This window comes from Corvus hawaiiensis, chromosome 24 (assembly GCF_020740725.1).
Source record: "Corvus hawaiiensis isolate bCorHaw1 chromosome 24, bCorHaw1.pri.cur, whole genome shotgun sequence".
Taxonomy (NCBI): Eukaryota; Metazoa; Chordata; class Aves; order Passeriformes; family Corvidae; genus Corvus; species Corvus hawaiiensis.
In genome coordinates this window covers 5,666,146-5,685,867 of record NC_063236.1, presented here as the reverse complement: position 1 = coordinate 5,685,867, position 19,722 = coordinate 5,666,146, and the positions used below count along the sequence as shown (strand labels likewise).

Genomic DNA, 19,722 nt, shown 5'->3' with positions numbered 1-19,722 from the left:
AGTAAATCACAGATCACAGAAGAGGCTGGGTCAGAAGGGACTTTAAAGCCCATCTTGTTCCACCCCCTGCTATGGGCAGGGACACCTTCCCCTATCCCACGTTGCTCCAAGCCCCGTCCAGCCTGGCCTTGGACACTTTCAGTGATGGGACATTCACAGCTTCTCTGGGCAATGTATCCAGTGTCTCAGCACCCTGTTAGGGGTTTCTTCTGTAATCTAAACCTACCATCTGTCAGTTTAAAATTGTTGCCCCTTGTCCTGGGGCCCTGGTTTTACCAAGGTTTCATTTTTAAGGCAATTATAAGGTCTCCCTGGAATCTTCTCCATGCTGAACAACCTCAGCTCTTTCAGGCTTTCTTTTTTCATTCTTCCATGATGCATTGTGCTGTGAAAATGAGGATTATCATGCTGAAAGGGATAAACAGGTTTCTGTGAGAGTGAAAATGTTGTGCTAGTAGGGTGAAATAATTTGGACTGAAATTCTACATGGCTCCTGGCCTCGCAAGCCTGACAGACATCATCTTTTAGTTTAGGTAGACATGCATAAAAACAAGCACTCTGTTAAAAGATTTATCTGCTTCTTCCACTTCCTCATCTAAAAATAAATCTGTATAGCGTTGATTCCAGGTCAGTCATTAGTTCTGTCAAACTGATCTCAAATGAGGGGCGGAAGAGCAAGATGAGCTCAGAACAAAGAGCATTTCTTCTTTTCAAAGTTTTCTCCAATGGAATAGAAGAAAAATCAGTTGAGGATGAAGACTTCTTATGGCAGGAAAAATTCTGAAAGTAGTTCTCCAAAACAGGTTACGGGGAACAGCAAAGCTGCCTTTTACCCATGGTGTCCTGAAGTCTCAGCTGCCCCCTCCTTTTTGTCTCCTCTAGATAAAAGTTTGGACTGCAAATCCACAGCAGTTTGTGGAGGATGAAGATGATGATACATTTTCCTACACAGTGAGAATTGCTGCACAGGATCTGCTGCTGGTATGAAATGTATTCCACGTTTAGATACTGAAATAGTAATGACAAGTATCAAACCTGGCTTCAGGAAGGGCATTTAGAGAAAAGGCCAACTTTTAACAGTCCATACAAATGAGTGTTGCCATTTCCTTCTGCACAGGCTGTGGCTGCTGATTTCCAGAATGAGAGTGCAACTGCTCTGGCTGCAGCAGCTACGAGGCATCTGCAGGAAGCTGAGCAGGCTAAAAACAGCGGCACTGAGCACTGGTGAGGGGCTGGGGTGGAGGGGACGGTGCTGGGGCAGGTGTCGAGCTCATCTGCAGCACTGGGTGCACCATGATTTAATCACATTTCATTTGTGACAATGCTACTGATGGGCAAGGATGGAATTGGAGAGCTCTGATTAGAAGAAGCAAAAGGAAGTACAGCACTTCTTGAGCCAGATGATGAAATCTTCATGTGGAGTAATTTGGGCAATTCCTAACACAATCTATCTGTGCCAAAGCTCCCTCCCTTCAGAGCTTGACATTCCTTAAAACATCTCATGGGAGACCATAATTAGTTACACAAAATCAGAAGAGAAATTTGCAATACTTCGTGTTCAGTTAATTGGGATAAAAATTGCAGGGAAAAAGTATTGAGAGATATATGTATAATTAATTTTTTTGACTTGATGTCAAGAAGAGAGGTGCTGTATGCAGATGTATGTGTTCAAGTTTAGAACTTCAGACTTGCAGTTTTTAATGTTTTTTGGGGATAGAAGAAGAAAACTCTGTTGCAGGAGTACCTAGTTGCTGGTCCACAGTGATTCTCTCCTGGTTTTACAGTGCATTGGTTCAGTGTTTGTGTTTAGTTTGAATGTTAGTGTCAGAGTAGCCTCTCTGATAATGAGCAACAATGGAATGGCTGCAAAATCAGACATTCAGTCCCCATCTGCCTCAATTGTGAGAAGCTGTAAAGTAGGTTCTTGGCTTCACAAATAAAACCAAGGAGAGGTGGTATTTGCACATAGTTCTATATCATCATAATTAACAAAATGTCAATGCAAAATTAGATGTTTTTAAACCTTTAATATACTGAGTATCCCAGTGCTTCTGCACACAAATAATGAAGACATGACTGGAACACAAACTTTCATGGAAGAGGCTCTTTTTTATTATGAGAACAAAATTGGAACAAGTAGCGGTTATTCCACCAATATTTTAGGAAGTGACTGAGAATGCTGCCTGTCCTGAGGGAGTTTCCAAGCCCGCATCTTGCAGTTTGTAAATGTTCATCTCTTTGAGGGCTTTTTAAAATTCTCTTTTGGGATCAAGGAAATAATTGTGGTAGCTTAGACCAAAAAATTACTTTTGGCTTCACTTCAGAATATGTATTTCTTTCTTGAGGTGATGATGGAGGAAAATATGCTCTTAAGCATCTGAACTATTTTGCAGGTGGAAAATACATGAAGCCTGTATGCTGGCCCTGGGCTCAGTCAAGTCTATAATTACAGACAGTGTGAAGAATGGGAGAATACACTTTGATATGCATGGCTTCCTGACAAATGTGGTCCTGGCAGACCTCAATCTTTCAGGTATGTGGGACCCCACATCCCTGGGGATAGCTGCTGGGTGCCAGACACTGGGAGTCTCTGATGAATCAGTCAGGTTGATGTGTGCATGTGGTATTGGGAAATGCAGTTGTGCACCTTGCTCATGTGAAAAAAGTCAATCTTGTGAGTTCCCACATGCTCCCAGTTGTAGTGTAAGTCCTTTGTCTGTGGGACTGTGCTTTCAGCTGGATGTCATTGTTGGCTGGATGCATGAGCCTGTAGGGCCTGGGGAGCTGGGTGGAAAATAGCTGTTCTGGTGTCTTGTGTCTGTGCCTGGGAAAGTCACCAGCAGTGTTTAACCGCCTTCAGAATTCCTGCTGCACCATATCATCCCATTTGTTTTATGCTGAGGCTGACACTAGTTGTGTAGCACATGAATTCAAATAATGCTCCCGGCTAAATGGGATTTTGTTATTGGGAACTCAGCAAGATTTTGCTCTCTGTGTTATCTTACGTCAGTGTGCAGGAGAGTCAGAGGAATTGCAAATTAAAATTTTAGAAGTTTAAGGCAACGTGAGTATCATTGATGAGTCCACATTGAGTTGTGTCAGTGCAGAAAAAAACCCGATTCCTGGGTTCCTTTTTCATCAAAGAAACACTTGTTTAGCCCATTACAAAGAATGGTTTTTTCTTTTCTTTGTGTTAATTTTGAGTGAAGAACTAGTTTGCAATGCATGTAAGAAACCAACCCCAGAAATTTACATATATTTACATTCATTTACATGTGTGGCATTGGGTTGTAAATGAGCTACAGTTCTCTAGAAGGGCTCCCAGAGTCAGTGTGTTGATGGCTCTCCAAGGATATCCATTTAATGGTCAGTAATGGTACAGACAAAGAAATGTTGTATTTTATGATAGTGACTTAAAAAACAAAGCTCTTCTCTTGCTGTACATCTTGCACAGAGTGTTTTATGTCCTCATCTTAAAATCAGTACTTGCAGGAGCATAAATAATGGCAGTAAAGATGCTGAGGAACAGAGAGCATCATCACTTTGAGGCCAGCCTAGATAGGTAAGGAGATTCATAGTCTGAAAAGGCAGCAGGAGTAAGTGTGATAAAGATATATCATACCTTGGTGAGTGCAAGCAGGTGAGTGGATAATGAATGTCCACTGCTTCTGTGGTGCTGGTGAGCCACAGAATTCTGTTCTGTTACTGCAGGGTGATGGCTGCAAACTAGGAATGTAATCCATGAAAGGTCCCTGGGTATGAGCTCTGTTACTCTAATTCTTCTCCCTAAGAAGCTGCTGTTTTCTGCAGCTGGGGACAGAATACTGAGCTGGATAAATGGGAATTTCTGGAAAAGCCTCTGTTCCCTTCCTTTTCTTTTGTTCAGTGATGAACAAATTAAAGTGTAAATAGTTGAGGGGAGGAGGTTTTTTAATAAATGAGAAATTATTCTTTGAAATAACTAAGAAAATAAGCTGTATTCTGCCTATGAACAAAAACTCTTTGTATGCCTGCACACTTGTCTTGTATGTCACATTTCAGTGTTTTCCTATTGGGATGACAAGATTTTAAATAATGGATGGAAGCAGCTGTGATTTTAAACTCATAAAGCTTATTCTGAAGCCACTGGGGTTTTTTGTTTTGCTGCAGTGTCTCCTTTCCTCCTGGGCCGGGCCCTGTGGGCTGCCAGCCGTTTCACCGTGGCCATGTCTCCAGAGCTCATCCAGCAGTTCCTGCAAGCCACCGTCAGTGGATTGCACGAAACTCAGCCCCCCTCTGTCCGGATCTCTGCAGTCAGAGCCATCTGGGGGTAAGCAAACCCTGGGCTATTCCACAGCCCCAGGGACAGGAGTATAAATCACACTGATAAACTGGTTTGTTAAAATAGTATTTCTGTTGGGCTGTGGGAGGTTTTGCTTTGAATGAAATAGATGTCAGCCTAAAAAGTATAAACAAACAGGTTCAAAATAGAATAACTCTAATGAGGAATACGGAATTGAGATTCGAGGTTGGCTACAGTAAAGTGTTGTGGGAGGAGCAGCACTAGGTAGTGTTGGAAAGCACAAGGATGAAACCCAGATTACTCCTGTTAGGTCATAAAGGTGGCTGACATCATACAGGCCTATGGAGCCAATCACAGTAATAAGGAGTGTTTGGGGTTTGATTTTCTTAGCCCATTTTTGTCATAAGGAAGTTCTGCTGTACTGATTCTAAAGTAAAAAATGAACATTTGTGTAAAATCAAAAAACCAGTCACAAAAAATCTGCTACTTGACTTGTTCCCCACTCTACTCTTCCAAACAGCACTTTGTCTCTTATTTGCACTGAAATGTTAATGAATAAATAAAGTCAGAGACTTACAACTTAGTTATTCCTGAAATTGCTTTATCACCCCCCCCAGCTCACTTGTAGAACATGGTAACAAAACACTTCGTAAGCAGTGTCTGTCCTGGACTTTCTTCCTTTTCTCCATCAATGGGCAGTTCTTAGGAGAGATCTGTCACTGAGGGGCAGTAGAAGCTTCTAACATCACTCGGCTCAACTCTGCTTGTGTGAACATCAGGGGTGGAATGAGGAGGGAAGACTTCTGGTGAGAGCTTTCCTCCTCCTTCCTGCTGAGCTGCTGGGAGGTCAGACAGCAGTGGACTGAAGGAGAGAAGTCCTAGAGGAGTGAACTCAGGGGATAAGAATGGACAGGATGAAACAACCCCTTATGTATTATCTAAAATGAAATATATTTAAGTTACTTCAATATATTAGGAATGTATTTTTGTATCACAAATTTCTTGTCTAGCTACTGTGACCAGCTGAAGATCTCCGAGAGCACCCATGTGTTGCAGCCTTTTCTTCCCAGCATTCTGGATGGCCTGATCCACTTGGCAACTCAGTTCAGCTCCGAGGTGCTGAACCTGGTGATGGAGACGCTGTGCATTGTGTGCACAGTGGACCCAGCGTTTACAGCCAGCATGGAGAACAAGATCTGCCCCTTCACCATTGCAATATTCCTCAAGTACAGTAACGGTATGCATTCCACTTACATTCCCAAAGCACGCTTGGTTTTGCTGTTGAATCCTGCTGCTGAAAACTGAATCAATGGTCATTGAAGGAACACTGATTCCCGTGGCAGAGGGGAAACTTGCTGCTTTTCCCAGCCAAAATAGTGGTGGCAAAAATTGAGATATGTGTGTGTTTTAGTAAATGGTGCTTTCTCTCTCCAGATCCTGTTGTTGCTTCTCTTGCCCAGGATATTTTTAAGGAGCTAGCTCAAATAGAAGCCTGCCAGGGTCCAATGCAGATGAGGCTGATCCCAACCCTTGTCAGCATCATGCAGGCCCCAGCTGACAAGATCCCAGCGGGGCTGTGTGCAGTAAGTGCTTCAGTGGGGCATGGCCTGGGCTGGAGATGTTCCCTGTTCTGTAACGCCCAGGGTGGCTGCTCTGCAAAGGGCAGAAAGGCTGCTGTGGACATGCTTTGGAGTGATGGCTTCAGTCATTGGGAGAGGTTTCTCTGTGGAAAAAAGGCAAACTGCAGGTGCAGGAAGATGCTTCCAAAAGTTGGCTTTAAACTGCTCCACTGGCCTTCTTCCAGTGTCCACAGCATCAGTCATCCCCAGTCATTTTGCTGTGACATTGCCATCTTTCAGCAGGAACAGTCTCCTCTCCCAGCAGCTACACAACTTTTCCTTGCGCTGCTTCCTAAGGCTTTTTCTGATTTATGCATCACATATGCATGAATTGGAGATAAATTATACAGGTGCCCTAATAAAAGATGAGGCACTGACTGTGTAGAATGGTTGTGTGGATTAAACCCATAAACATCCATATCAATATGCATATAATCTGTTAATTGGTATGACTGTAACAATTGCTTATAGGTAATTAAAATAAATTTAAATCAATATAACCAAAATGGAACAAGTCAGCTAGAACAGTTCTCTGGCTGTTCTGATTTGTATGCATCTGTTTGCCATGTTTGAGTGGTGACACTGCTTTTAATGTTGGAACTGTCTTGGGAACTTCTACAGCTCACACCAGTGATGCTTGGGTGTGTGACTCCGGGGCCCTCGCATTTAAAAATTATTCTAGACTGTGAGTTCAGAGTGTGGTTGCAGCAGTGGCCACATCCCTGCAGTTCACACCTTTGATGTTTGCAGCAGGGGTGGGTAGTGCTGACTTCATGTTCTGTGGCTGCTGCTGTGACAGTTTTGTGTTTTCCTTTCAGACTTCTATTGATATACTGACCACAGTTGTGAGGAATACAAAACCCCCTCTGTCCCAGCTCCTCATCTGCCAGGCATTCCCTGCAGTGGCACAGTGCAGCCTGAACACAGATGACAATGCTACAATGCAGGTACCCCTGTGGGGAGGGGGAGGCAGGTAACACTGTGGGGAGGGGGAGGATTGTGGGGCTGTGCTAGTCCAAGAGAGGTGACAGCCTTTGAGGGAGCCCAGGCTGTGCCTGCCAGTTGCTGTTTCAGCACTCCCCTGGAGCCTCTGCCACCTCCAGTTTACCATGAAAGTACTGTTGTTCAGGGCCTGTAGTGATTTTTCCTGATCATTCCTGAATGTGGAGAACTACAGTGAGAAAGGCAGCAGCCTGGATGTTTTTTCTATTTTAGTGCATTGGAGCATGTTAAAAAACCAACCAAACAAAGCCCAGCAACACAAAAAAAAAAAAACAACCCCAAACAACCAAACAAACCTATAATGCTTTTCTTCCCCCACAACATTTCTCACACCTGGGAATGGCAGGGGCTATCTTCAGGCACATTCACAGGCACAGGGCAGCAAAAGTCCTCCCCCCTCCTCCTCTAGCAGCTTTCTGCTGTACTCATTTAAGATTACATTTAAGGGGAAGGCAGACTTCTTTTTGATTGAGCCAGGATGGAGGGAAAGCAGGGAATCATCTCCAGCATCAGTACTGCCTGAGCTGTGCTTACTGGCAGGCTTGGCTGTGGCCTGATGTCTTTGGAGTATCTAGCAAGAAGGAAAAAGCATCAGAGGCTAGAAGTGCAGGGAGCCTTTTCATTCCGGCTCCTAGCTGGCACATGAATAACAAGGCTGGTTTCAATCCTTACATAGGGAGTTCCATAGTGGCAGCTACTCTTTGCCATGTGAATACCGACCATGGGAATATGGTCTTTCCCTAAACAAGAGACCAGTAAGAATAGGCTGGAGACCAGCAAGGAGAGATTGTAGACCTGCACATTGATTGCTTTGCTGGATCTTTGTGCTAAGAAGAATTCAAAAAGACTGCAGCTCAGCTGCTGGTCTGTGTTTTGTTCATGCCACACTTCTGTGTCTTCATCTCTCACTTGTTAAAACCTCTTTGAATTTTTTAGGTACAAGACTGGCACAAAACTGCAGCTACTTGAGGTTGTTGTTGTATTTATTAGTTATCTTGATTGCTGCTGATTGGGCACTGAAGAGTTGTGTATTTGATAATGAGCTGAAGTCTACAGAAATTACTTGTGAATCTTTTATGGGTCCCACCAGTTTTCCCCTTGTTTTCATCTTGGTTCAGGGTGGTTTTGGGATGGTGAAGGGGATGTCTGCCTGTGCCTGCCCATTCCCTTACCCACTGCTTGTCTCTGTAGAACGGCGGCGAGTGCCTGCGCGCGTACGTGTCGGTGGCGCTGGAGCAGATCGCGCAGTGGCACGATGAGCAGGGTCACAACGGGCTCTGGTACGTGATGCAGGTTGTCAGTCAGCTCCTGGACCCACGGACCTCGGAGTTCACCGCTGCCTTTGTGGGCAGGCTGGTCTCCACTTTAATTTCAAAAGCCGGGAGTGAGCTGGGAGAGAATCTGGACCAGATCCTGAGAGCGATCCTGAGTAAAATGCAGCAAGCGGAGACGCTCAGTGTGATGCAGGTGAGCAGGCTGGGCACCCAGGAGAGTGAGGAGAAGCACCAGGAGAAGAAATTGTCATCATTTTCTTTCATTTCGTGCCTGATTATTTTTGGCTCGTGCAATTGGAGGGTCTGTGTATCCTCTTGAAGTAGTCAGGAAAATGCCTGCTCTGATCAGAGAATCATGGAATCTCCTGAGTCAGAAGGGACCCAAAAGAATCATTGAGTCCAACTCGTGGCCCTGCACAGGACACCCCAACGATCCCACTCTGTCCTAACACTCCTTGAACTCTGACAGCTTTGGGGGCATGACCATTCCCTGGGGAGCCTGTTCAGTGCCCCAGCACCCTCTGGGAGAAGAACTTTTTCCTAATACCCAACCTAACCCTCCTGTGACACAGCTCCATGCTGTTCCTCAGGTCTGAAACTTTTTGTTGTCAGGTTATAGGGTAAGCAAGGTTCTCGCAGATGAGCTGTAGTGCACCTTCAGTAGTCCCTCATGCCCTTGTACTTGCAAACCTCCTTTGGAGAGATAGGAGTTGCCTCAGTAGGAATGTTATGACAAAGGCAGCATGTCTTTTTGAGTGGATTTATTCTGTGTTACAAGGATAAATGCCTGGGACTTGAGACAAGGTGAGCTTTTGGTGGATGGGAGGCGTAGTTGGCCAGAGTGAGGTGAGAGATCAGACAAAGAGCTTCACCATCTCTTCTAGCCTTGACCTACTTGTAGTGGCACGGTTTTCTGGAATGATTTTTTCCCAGTGGTCCTCATTCTCTCTCCTGTCTTTTTTTGTCTGTGCCCTCAATGTAAAGCAGCTCGTGCTGACTGCCCTGGTTCCTCAGTAGCAGCTGGGGGAAGACGTTTTGCTGGCACTGCTGAGCAAGATCCCATCTCTGCTCCCAGTGCAGCACTCAGCTGAGCTTCACTCTGCTCTAACCATCTTGTCTTACTTCTCTGATTTTTGAATGTGCAATTTTCAAGCCATCATATGGTGCCACAGCAACCATTCCAATGTCAGCAGATCTCACTTGCTTTAGGATTTTTTACCCCTGGATACACCGATGATTGTTAACTGTTTGGAATGGCTCTCACTTTGCTTGTTTTTGGATTATAAAGATATGGAAGTTTAAATCTGAAGTAGTCCCATGCAGCCCTTGTAGCCAAGAATTTTGCAATGCTGGATCTCTTCCCTGTGTTAGTCTGGAAGATGGGCCTCTGGAGATGGGCAGCTTTTCCCTGAGGAAGGCTGCAGAGATGCCCTCAGACTGGGAGACTGATGTTTAGACATACACAGCAAATGAGTTCTGCCCCTGGTCTTTAGGAGTCAGATTGTAAAACTGCATCTTGTAACGAAACCTTTTCAAAAGCTGTAGTTCTTTCCCTAAAATCATGTTCAAAATGCATTCAGAATTGGGAAGGTGCTGCTGAGTGATGATATGATGGTGTTTATTGCCTGCATTTGTAGCACAGTGTTTTGCAGCTGGTTGTACTTTCCCTTCCTCCCAGGGCTGGTAAGCACAGCCTTCACTCCTGCAGGGAGCCCAGCTCCTTAAATATTTGATAAAACATTTCCAGCTATTGAATTATGTACAGCTAACACTGCCTTTCTCCTCCTGCAGTCCCTGATCATGGTGTTTGCTCACTTGGTTCACTCACAACTGGAGCCACTCCTGGAATTCCTGTGTAGCCTGCCCGGCCCCACTGGCAAGCCCGCCTTGGAGTTTGTGATGGCCGAGTGGATGAGCCGGCAGCACCTCTTCTATGGGCAGTATGAAGGCAAAGTCAGGTGGGATCCCCAGATACACCTGTGCTGCTGCCCTCATCCCATTGCCACTCAGTGCTGGGCATAGGGAAGGAGGGACCTGGCTCAGATGGGAGCAGTGTTGGGCAGAATTGCTGCTCCCTGCGCTGTCAGTTCTGCTCAGGAGAGCTGTGGTAACTGGAGCAAGCTCTGATCTTCCTCATCAGTGCTCTTCCTGCTGCCTCGTGTGCCTGTGCTGGAACAGAGAGACATGAGGGGGAAGGGGGTGTCTCCTGCAAATAGGGGGCTGCTTTTGGGATTGAACCTCTGTGAATGGGATGAAAAGAGCTTCCACACATGGAATTGCCTTTGTAGACTACTGTAGAGTTCCGGGGTGTTGTAGAGGGTTTCCTAAAAGAATCTAGCGATTTCTTGATCTATTAAAAGTCAATCAAGAAATCGATTGCTACAGTTTTCTCTCCCTTTTGCTGTAGGAGCACGTTTATGTTCTGGTGGAGGCTGAGTGCTGCATTCCAAAGCATGAGATGCTCTGTATTCATTTAAATTTTGTCACAGCTGCTGTATTAGATTTTTCTGGAAATGTGAAGCCTCACAGACCACTCTTAGGGGTCTCACCAGCTGTTAACTCATTTATTAGTGTGTGTTGTTTTGTTATTGTTATGGGCAGTCAAATAGCCTGTGAAATAAATAATGAGAAAAAGCAGGTTCAAAATGGAAGTTAGTGAATAATCTTGAAGAACAAGCAGCAGGTTTGGGGATCCAGTGCTCTTTTTGGTCACACTTTGTCGGTTTCATCCCTAAGCCTGGTGGTTTATCTCCATTTTGACAGTGCAGGCCTGTCTGCAGGATCCCCTGAGGCTTATGGCACAGGGAAAAGCCAAGGCTGACCAGGAGAACAAGGTTAAAGGTGATTGTTTAGAGCTGTGTTGTCCAGGATGAGAGCTGTTTGTGTACAGGCAGTGTAACAGGGCTCCACGCTGTATTAAGCGCTTGGATCTGGTTGGTTGTGGTGACACTTACCATGCATTAGTAAATGCTTGGTGTTTCTGTGTCCTGAGGAAAAGCAGGGCCTGCTCCGAGGAGCCTCTTGTTCAGGGTTAGTAGAAGGACCCTGAAGGCAGCTGATGCCTCCTGTGTGCACAGTCCCCATCCACTGAGGGCAGGTTGAAGTAGTGGCTGTTAGGGCTTGGTGAAATGATGGGATAACTTTGGGCAGCTTGGGGTGGCAGGTGAGACCTGGGTCCAAACCAGCAGAAGTCAGAGTCATGGTGTGGGAGAGAGAGAGGGTGAGAAGTGAAAGCACAAAAAGAGTTCAGTTCCACGGAGCTCCCAGACTTCAGTTTGAGATTTGTGGAGCCAGGAGAGAGAGGTTTGGGGGTGCCAAGCGTAGATTTGCAATCTTTACCTGTAGTCAGCATCATCCTCAATGTGCTTGAAAACAGCCTGGAACTGGAGAAGGTTTGAAAGTGTGGAGTAGAAATGTAAGCATCAGAGATGGAAAGAACATGTAAAGGAGAGGAGCAAGCTGGAAGGTCTGAGTGTAGCAGAGCCACGAAGGACCAGAAGTGAAAATAAGCATTGAGGCTGGAGAAAGGGAGCAGATCACTGCTGCAGATCAGCCAAATTACTGCTTTCTTGCCACTGCTTTCCTCTTAATTCTGTCTTCATGTGCACGTGGTGCTGCAGGGCATGTTTTAACCTGGTGGCCCTTCTGAACTGGGGAAACCTTTAATGTATGTATGGATGTCTCTACTGTTGGTGGTGCTTAATCCAAAGCTTGGCCAGTTCCCAGCTTGCTGTGCAGGTCAGGAGATGAGTCCAGTTTCAGATGCTGACATAAAACAGGAGACATGGGAAAATTCTGTAATGCTTGTTCTTGGCAAAGATGTAGAAGAAAGGGCATCTGGGTGTCTGCTGTGGGATGTGTTCCCTGTTAGAAAGGGGCTATGAAAGCCAGACAGTTCAGGGAAATTCCCATCTGTAATTTTCCTATTCTCTGCTCCCAGCTCTGTAGCACTGTGCAAACTCTTGCAGTATGGCATCAACACAGATGACAAGAGACTTCAGGACATTAGGGTGAAGGGAGAAGAAATATTTAATATGGATGAGGGAATTCGGACACGATCCAAATCGGCCAAAAGTGAGTAATCATTTTGCTGGGTTTAACAGGGTTTTTTTCTGTAAGTAGATGCTATGAAAGGCCTTAAATAGGTCTGGCAGATCACACAGAGCTGTGGGAGATAGTTCTTGCAGAAGGTGCATGTTGGTTTTTAGAGCTAATCCATACATCATGTACTTAATATATGTTATTTACCTTCATTCTGACAAAGACTGATTTGGAAGGCTCCTGATGTCTGATTTAATATAACTGGATGGGGTAATTATTGGGATGGGGAGTTCTTCACTGCTATTTTGCATCATGAGACAGAATTGATGTTTCTGGATGCCTGATAGCTTCTCTGAAAGGAAAGTGTCTTTAGTACATGCAGAGATTTAAAAGAAAGGGTTGTCTTTGTCAATGAGACACGTTCACAAAAAGCAATGATTCAACAAGTTAGAGATTGCTTTTAAGGAAAACTTGACCAGTCTCCTGCATAAGACTTGTCTTGTTTTTAATAGGTTGAACCCAAAGTCTTTGACTGGAGATTGCTGTTGCGGTTAATCTTTTAAATCAGAGAGAGCAGAGCCCTGGGCAGTTTTTCCTGAGGACTGAGCTCCTGGGGGAGGACACTTGGGGGCTGCTGTCCTCAGCCATCAGTCGGACCTTGGTCCTGCCACTTGCTGTGCTAGAGCTCATGTGTGACCAGTGGTGGGATGGGATGTGGTGGCTGTACAGATCCAAACTGGGAGCCTGTCCAGGCAGTCAGTGCTCCTTGAGCCTTCAGCTGCCATGGGCTTGAGATTTGGAGTGATGCAGGGAAGGGCTAAGGTGACAACTAAGGAGATAAATAGGGGCAAGCACTAGGGAGTTCAAGAGGTAAGTGCTGGTCACAAATCACTTGCCACCTAATTATTCTTGGCTTAAAAAAACCAAACCAACGAATTCTGATGTCTGGTCAGACAGAAAAATGGCAACTGCCAGCATTTGCATTAAACAAAGATTAATACTAGTATCAGTAAGAGCTAAAACTAATGCTCCCAGATTCTTTATTTGATAGGATCTTTACTTCTGTAATTAAGGACAAATACACTGTCTAGCTATCCCTGTGGAATAGTTCTGCAGGGACACAGCTAAGGAAAAGTTGGATCTTACATTGCCTCAGAAGGGGCAGAGCCATGCCTGGGAGTACTGTGCTGCTCATTTACATGAAAGCATTGGTGGATGTGCAAATGTACTTCAGGAAAGAAAGGTTGGCTCCAGATAACTCCATTAAGCAGCCTGCAGGAGGAGAGTCACACATTTCTTGAGCTGTGAAGATTTTCTCCCTGCCCCCTCTTCGCTCCGAATATGCAAGGTTGATATTGCATTGAGATCTTTGGGACTGCAGCTCTGACAGTATATGGAGAAAAGGTTTGGGGGTTTTGTCAGTTTTCCTCCCAACCTCCCTAACAAAAAGAAACCCACCCCAACAAAAAAGGGCCTGTTTTATAACTTTTAATTTAAAGCAGCATGAATATATGTATTTTTTCTCTTACAGATCCTGAACGCTGGACAAACATTCCTTTGTTAGTAAAAATCTTAAAATTAATAATAAATGAACTCTCTAATGCAATGGAAGCAAATGCATCTAGACAGACAACTGCAGATTGGAGCCAAGGTAAAATGCTGGGTTTGGTTTTTCTCTTTGCATGGCTTAAATCTACTTAATCTTCTCTTGAGAAGCATTTGTGGTATAAGAACTTTGTGACAGTAAATCATGTACCTGTAACTACAAAGGCTTGAATAGTGATCCAGAGGATAAGCTCATAGAATCACAGAATCCCAGGCTGGTTTGGGTTGGAAAGGACCTTAAAGCTCATCCTCTTCCACCCCCTGCCATGGCAGGGACACCTTTCCCTATCCCAGGCTGCTCCAAGCCCCGTCCAACCTGGCCTTGGGCACTGCCAGGGATCCAGGGGCAGCCACAGCTGCTCTGGGCACCCTGTGCCAGGGCCTCCCCACCCTCACAGCCAAGAATTCCTTCCCAATATCCCATTTACCCCTGCCCTCTGACAGTGGGAAGCCATTCCTCTTTGTCCAAAGTCCCTCTCCAGATCTTGTTTTGTTGTACCGTTCATCATTAGCACAACATCTCTTCCTTCCCTGTGCTGTATTGTAAGTGCTACCAATCTCTTCCAGGTAAAAATAAATAAAATGGGAGAATGAAAGATCAGTCAGTGTTGTGTATCCTTAGACCTGAAAATTCTTTTGGGCTAGTTTGGAAGATAGGATCTGACTATGTGCCAATAAAATTACCCTTTCGTGGTGTATCTGGTTTGCCTTTCTTCCTACTTCAAGTATCCCTTCTTGTTGTAGCCTTTGCTTGGCTCCAGTTCTGGAATCACTCTAAAAGATTAAGGAAATTTGTAGGTCTTTTCTCTTTGTCCACCCACATATGCAGGGATGTGTTTGCCTACAAACTCCAGTCCCCTACAGAGTGATCACAGACTGGACCTCTTGGATTTGGATAATTTCTAGAAATTTTGTTTTCTAAACAGATGATTCAAATGATATGTGGGAGGATCAGGAAGAAGACGAGGATGAAGATGAAGGCTTAGCAGGACAGTTCTTATCAGACATTCTTTCCACAAACAAGTATGGTGAGTAACAGCTTGAAAGTCCTTGTTCAAAGCAATAATCAAGTAGGTGACATCCTAGTCAAAGTTTCCTTCCCTTGCCAGCAGCAAAACAAAGGCTGCAGGCACGGGGAAGGAATTCTGCTCTGGGATTGTGAATAAGGACCTTCTGGAGAAGCCATGGCTTTGAGTAACATGGTGATTAAATTGCTGCATTATAAATAACATCACCTGGGAGTTCACATGCTGCCCAGGCTTCACATTTCTGGGAGGTTCCTGCAGGTATTTCTTCTAAAGAGAAAATTGCTGCTCAAAGGTGTAGGTGTGACCCTGGCGTGATGGTGTCCTGGGGATGGGTGAGCTCGTTTGTGGAGAGCCCTTGAGGAGCAAGTGCTGCATAAAGAGATGAGCGGGTGCATCGTCTCTCAGTTTCATGTAGCCTCAGAATGGAGAACTTCACAGGGAAACAGCGAGGGACGCTGCTCACATTAGCTCAGAACTGGCAAAGTGTCACCCTCACATGGGATTAAGGCAGAAGATCCTGGTGCATGGAATTCCCAAACCTGCCTGTGAGTGTCCAATGTGTGCTTGGCTCACCTGCGTGTTCCTCGAGCCTCCGCTGACCCTGGTTCTGGGGTTCAGTGGTTTCTGTCACGTTACCTAAAGGACTGAATATTCTGAACACAGTTTTTTTTTCCCCAGCAGTGCTGAAACTATTTACTTTTGGATCCTTGGGTTTCAGTAGTCTAATAGAAAACTTCCTGAGATATTCTGCTCTTTTTGATGTTAAAACCTGCTGATTTGCCTCTGACAGATGAAGATTACTATGAAGATGATGAAGAGGATGATCCAGATGCATTAAAGGACCCTCTTTACCAAATAGATCTCCAGGTGATGCTCTAGAATGAGGGGTTTTATCAGATTCCAATCATTCTCTATAAACTTTAGTTTTTTTAATGTTGTACTTTAACAAATATGTACGCACTGGAAACACCAGTTATTGATTGTCATCCAGAAGGCACTCAGTTAATTGAAATTACTTTGGAAAAGGCCGAGTGTCCCAAGAATTTCTGGAGCTATTTTTCCTTATGATTAATATCTATAACTTGGAAATACGAATAAACAAAGCTCTTTGAGCAGAGGGAGATGAGACTTTTCTACCCGTGAGCTTCACAGCTACTGGAAGAAGTCAGGAGTAGCTTGGAGAGTGAACATGACTTGGAGATGCTCCTAGCCAGTCAGCCCCTCTGTTATACTTTGCTCCTGCTTTTCCCACCACCTGCAGCTGTTGATGGGCCCTTCCCTCTGCTCCCACCCTTCTTCCTCTGCTCCAGCCCTTCCCTCTTGTTCCACTCCTCCTCCTGCATCGCTCCTTTCTGTTCCCTTCAATCCCGGGGTCTTACTTGGTGCATGTTGGGATATCTCTCCTGACACATGGAAGCAGCAGGATTTCCCAGGAGGGTGGTGCTGACAGGGTGTTTCTGTCCCTCCCAGGCCTATCTCACCGACTTCCTGTGCCAGTTTGCACAGCAGCCCTGCTATGCCATGTTCTCTGACCACCTCAATGACAACGAGAAGCGAGTGCTGCAGGCCATCGGGATATAGACCCACTCCAGAGACCACACCTGCCATATCTGAACAATAGGTTATTTTTGGCTAATTCCACGTTTTATGATTGGACATAAAACATTTTCCAGTGTCTGCCTGCCTGTTCCAGGTCGACAATGGCCTCGTTGTATTGAGCCTCATCTTAACACACATCTGCTAAGGGAAGGAATCCTGAGAAAGCAGCAAGGACATTGCACATTGGTCTCACCATAGGAGCACTTTCATTTTCCACAGTAACTTTCCAGGAAGTTCTTAAAGATAAAAAATAATGTGTCCTTAATATTTTTAAAAGGAAACTGTCTCTACCTGTGAAGAGGCACTTAACTGAGTTTCCCACAGCACAGTCGGACAGAGAAAGTACCTGGGTCACTTACGGATTGCTTGAGAAGTGGGAAAGTTGTTCCTCCTGGCTGTTGTTCCTCCTCACGTAACACAGGGTAAATATCTTGATCCTACAACGTGACTTCTTTTATAGAACCACAGACTCTTTTCAGAGCTACCTGGATGGGATGGAGCCAGTTCACAGGAGTTTGGAGGGGAAGCTGACACAATAAACCCGAGTGCATATCTTCTTTCCTGGTGTGGACGGGGCACTGTCGCTCACATCTCCCACGGGAGCAGTTCTTGACTAACACTTGTGTGTGCACATGCTCAGAGGAAGCCACCACTTAAATTTCTGTTCCTGTGGCATGTGGCTACGAAAGACTGGTTTTCTGGAACACAAGGAGCCACAATTTTTAGGGGAAAATAAAACTGATTGTATTTAACATATTTGCTCCATGACAGCCACTCTGAAGTCCTTTGCTTTTTTCACACTCCTGTGTGTATTTTTATAGAGTGGTAAAATAACATTTGCAAATTGATTTCCCCATGAGAACAGTGTGATGTATCTCACAACACCTCTCTGCCTTTGGTTCCCTTTTGGGGAAAATGAAAATAAAACTATTAAAATGTACATTGGTATGCTTCTTATAAAACAGATTTAAAAGGAACTTGTGCTTGTTTCCAGAAGTCCCTTTTTAAAGACATATTTCTCCTTAGGACTCATTCTGTACGTGCTGCCAGAGGATGTTTGGGTGTTTCATGGGAGTCACCTGACAGAAAGGGAGTCCTGTGCTGTATGTATCTGCTGCTTAAAACAACAGGCTGAGCCATTACAGTTTCCTTTTAAGAAAGGCACTTGCTGTTCCTTTGTGGAATAATTTGCTTCTACGTTGTATCAAAACCTCTGTAACCTGGAGTCCTTCTGTATCTCACTGGTCTCCTGTACCCAAGAATGGGCAGAGCTAGAGGGGAACCCCCATCCCCTGCAGACTCCTCTGAGCTGTTCTCAATATTTTGTGTGCCTAACTATGAGAAGCAGGGTTTGAAGCCTGATTTTTATGTGTCTAATAAGGTACGAGCTCTTCCCATGCCATTGAGTCTCAGTGTCTTTCTTCCCTGCGGATTCTCTGGTCTATGAGAATATCTGATTAAACAGGGTGCCCTGACCCTCCTGTCATACAGTCCAGTAGGAGTTTTGTCCCGAGGCCTTTGTCTCTCAGCTTTCCCTGAAAGGACCAACAAGTTAAACTGAACAGTGCTGTTTTGAAAACCCACCAAGAAGTGGATGGCTGCAGTGGTGTGTCCACATGGCTGTTCAGGAAGGGTCAGGAGTGTCCTCAGAGGAATTGGTCCCATTGCTGGGAAGAGGCAGGACCAGCTCTTTTTGCTGTGTGTGAGTAGCAAAGGCTCAAACCCAACCATCCATACCTGGAGAAAAGTGAATGCCAAACACTGAGGTGTGTTCAGGGTGGTGAGAGTAAGCAGCACGTTGAAGGCTGGTTAGCCTGGGCTCACAGAGGTGCTGGTGGGGTTTGTGTGCTCTCCAGTGAGAGCTGGAGCTGGCGTCCTGTGCCTCGGGGAGCTTTTGCCAGGTCAGAAGGTGGATTTAAACAAGACCATGAAAAATGAGACTGACATTAGTACTGGCACTGAACTGAGACATCTAAGGGTGTCTGTGATTCTGAGTTCGAAAAGGTGGGTGGGTCAGTTCCAAAAGCTGGAGCTCATCAGTGTTTTAGGTAAAAAATGCTTTGATTTGCAGCTATCAGTGGTTTTTCGGGGAGTGTGAGAAGGGAAGGATGGGGGCATAAGTGACACTGTCTCTACGTGTAAAGATACGCTTACCTGAGTTTCCCACAACACAGTCGGACAGAAAAAAGGCACTGGGTCCCTTACAGATTGCTTGAGAAGTGGGAAGGTTGTTCCTCTTGGCTGAACTGGTGCTCTGCACTCTCCCTCCTGCATCCTCAGCGCAGGTGCAGCCTGAGCTGGCCGGGCATGGTGCTGCTGCATGGCAGCTGAAGCTTGGGACCAGCCCTGGAGGGGCAGGACTGGCACAGGGATGTCGTGGTTGTGCAGCAACTATTGCCAGCAACCTCACCGTGTGCAGGGTGGTCTTGGCAAGAAATACTCTGACTCAAGCAATCCCTAGGAAGAGGCTGGATAGGATTGTGAGAGAGTGCACGAGGGAGATGGTTTGAGGGACCTCAGAGGAGTCCTTCTGGTGCTCATGACTTCATTGCTTTTCTGCTTTCCCACTGTCATCTTTCCTAACAAAATTCTGAAGGCTCCATTATGTGTCTTTATACAAAGGATTGTGTTTGCTTCAGGAATTGTGCTGAAAAACCTCTGACCAGTAACACAGTGATTGCTCAGGATGGAAACTGCTGGACTCCGTGAAGCAGCATCTGAGGTGTGGTTTTGAGGTGCAGCACCATTTGTGTTGTCGGCTGTTGCGAAGAAACTAAACTAATAGTCATAGAGGTGACTGACACCATGTTAGGAAACATAAACTAAGGAAAAGCAAAGGGTGGGCTGCGGGCGACTGCACAGCCGAGGGCAATGCCACTGCTGCGTTGGTGCCTGGCGCACATATCCTGCTCAGGACTCGTCTATGGGGATGAACTGGCCGTGTTTGCTGAGTGTTCTCCGGAGAGTAGCACGAAGCTCCGACTCCACGGGCCGTGTTCAACCAGCGAACCGCCCAGCTCGGACCCTGGAGTGAGACTTTATGCATATTCATGAGTATTGTTCTCTTTGGGGGTGAGGTTTTTTTTAATTAACAAATAAAACTCTTGTAACGTAGAACCCCGCCTGACTTCCCCGTCTTTACCGGGGCAGCCCCGGTACCTGCTCGGCCCCCGCCGCGGCCTCGAACGCGGCACTTTGGGCTCCGCAGCGGCGTTCCGCCCCCCCCCGCCCCCCCCCCCCCCCCCTCCCCCGCGGTGCATGCTGGGGGCTGT

The 19,722-nt window shown here is 45.7% G+C and overlaps 1 protein-coding gene across 4 annotated transcripts in view; it reads left to right on the top strand.

Moving 5' to 3' along the window:
• The window catches only part of IPO9 (importin 9), a 39,025-nt gene extending 21,635 nt beyond the window's left edge, over positions 1–17,390 (top strand). The window contains exons 11-24 of one of the 4 annotated variants that reach the window (XR_007208139.1): positions 883–981; positions 1,118–1,224; positions 2,394–2,533; positions 4,150–4,309; positions 5,293–5,519; positions 5,717–5,865; positions 6,720–6,848; positions 8,095–8,370; positions 9,969–10,135; positions 12,118–12,251; positions 13,750–13,869; positions 14,750–14,851; positions 15,144–15,396; positions 15,533–15,624. Coding sequence is in view for 3 of the 4 variants with exons in the window: in XM_048328017.1 (XP_048183974.1) it covers positions 883–981; positions 1,118–1,224; positions 2,394–2,533; positions 4,150–4,309; positions 5,293–5,519; positions 5,717–5,865; positions 6,720–6,848; positions 8,095–8,370; positions 9,969–10,135; positions 12,118–12,251; positions 13,750–13,869; positions 14,750–14,851; positions 15,642–15,718; positions 16,322–16,432 (1,998 nt within the window). In the remaining variant the exon portion in view is untranslated. The other 3 variants (XM_048328017.1, XM_048328018.1, XM_048328019.1) reach the window with 3 other exon arrangements.
• The last annotated feature ends 2,332 nt before the right edge of the window (positions 17,391–19,722 follow it).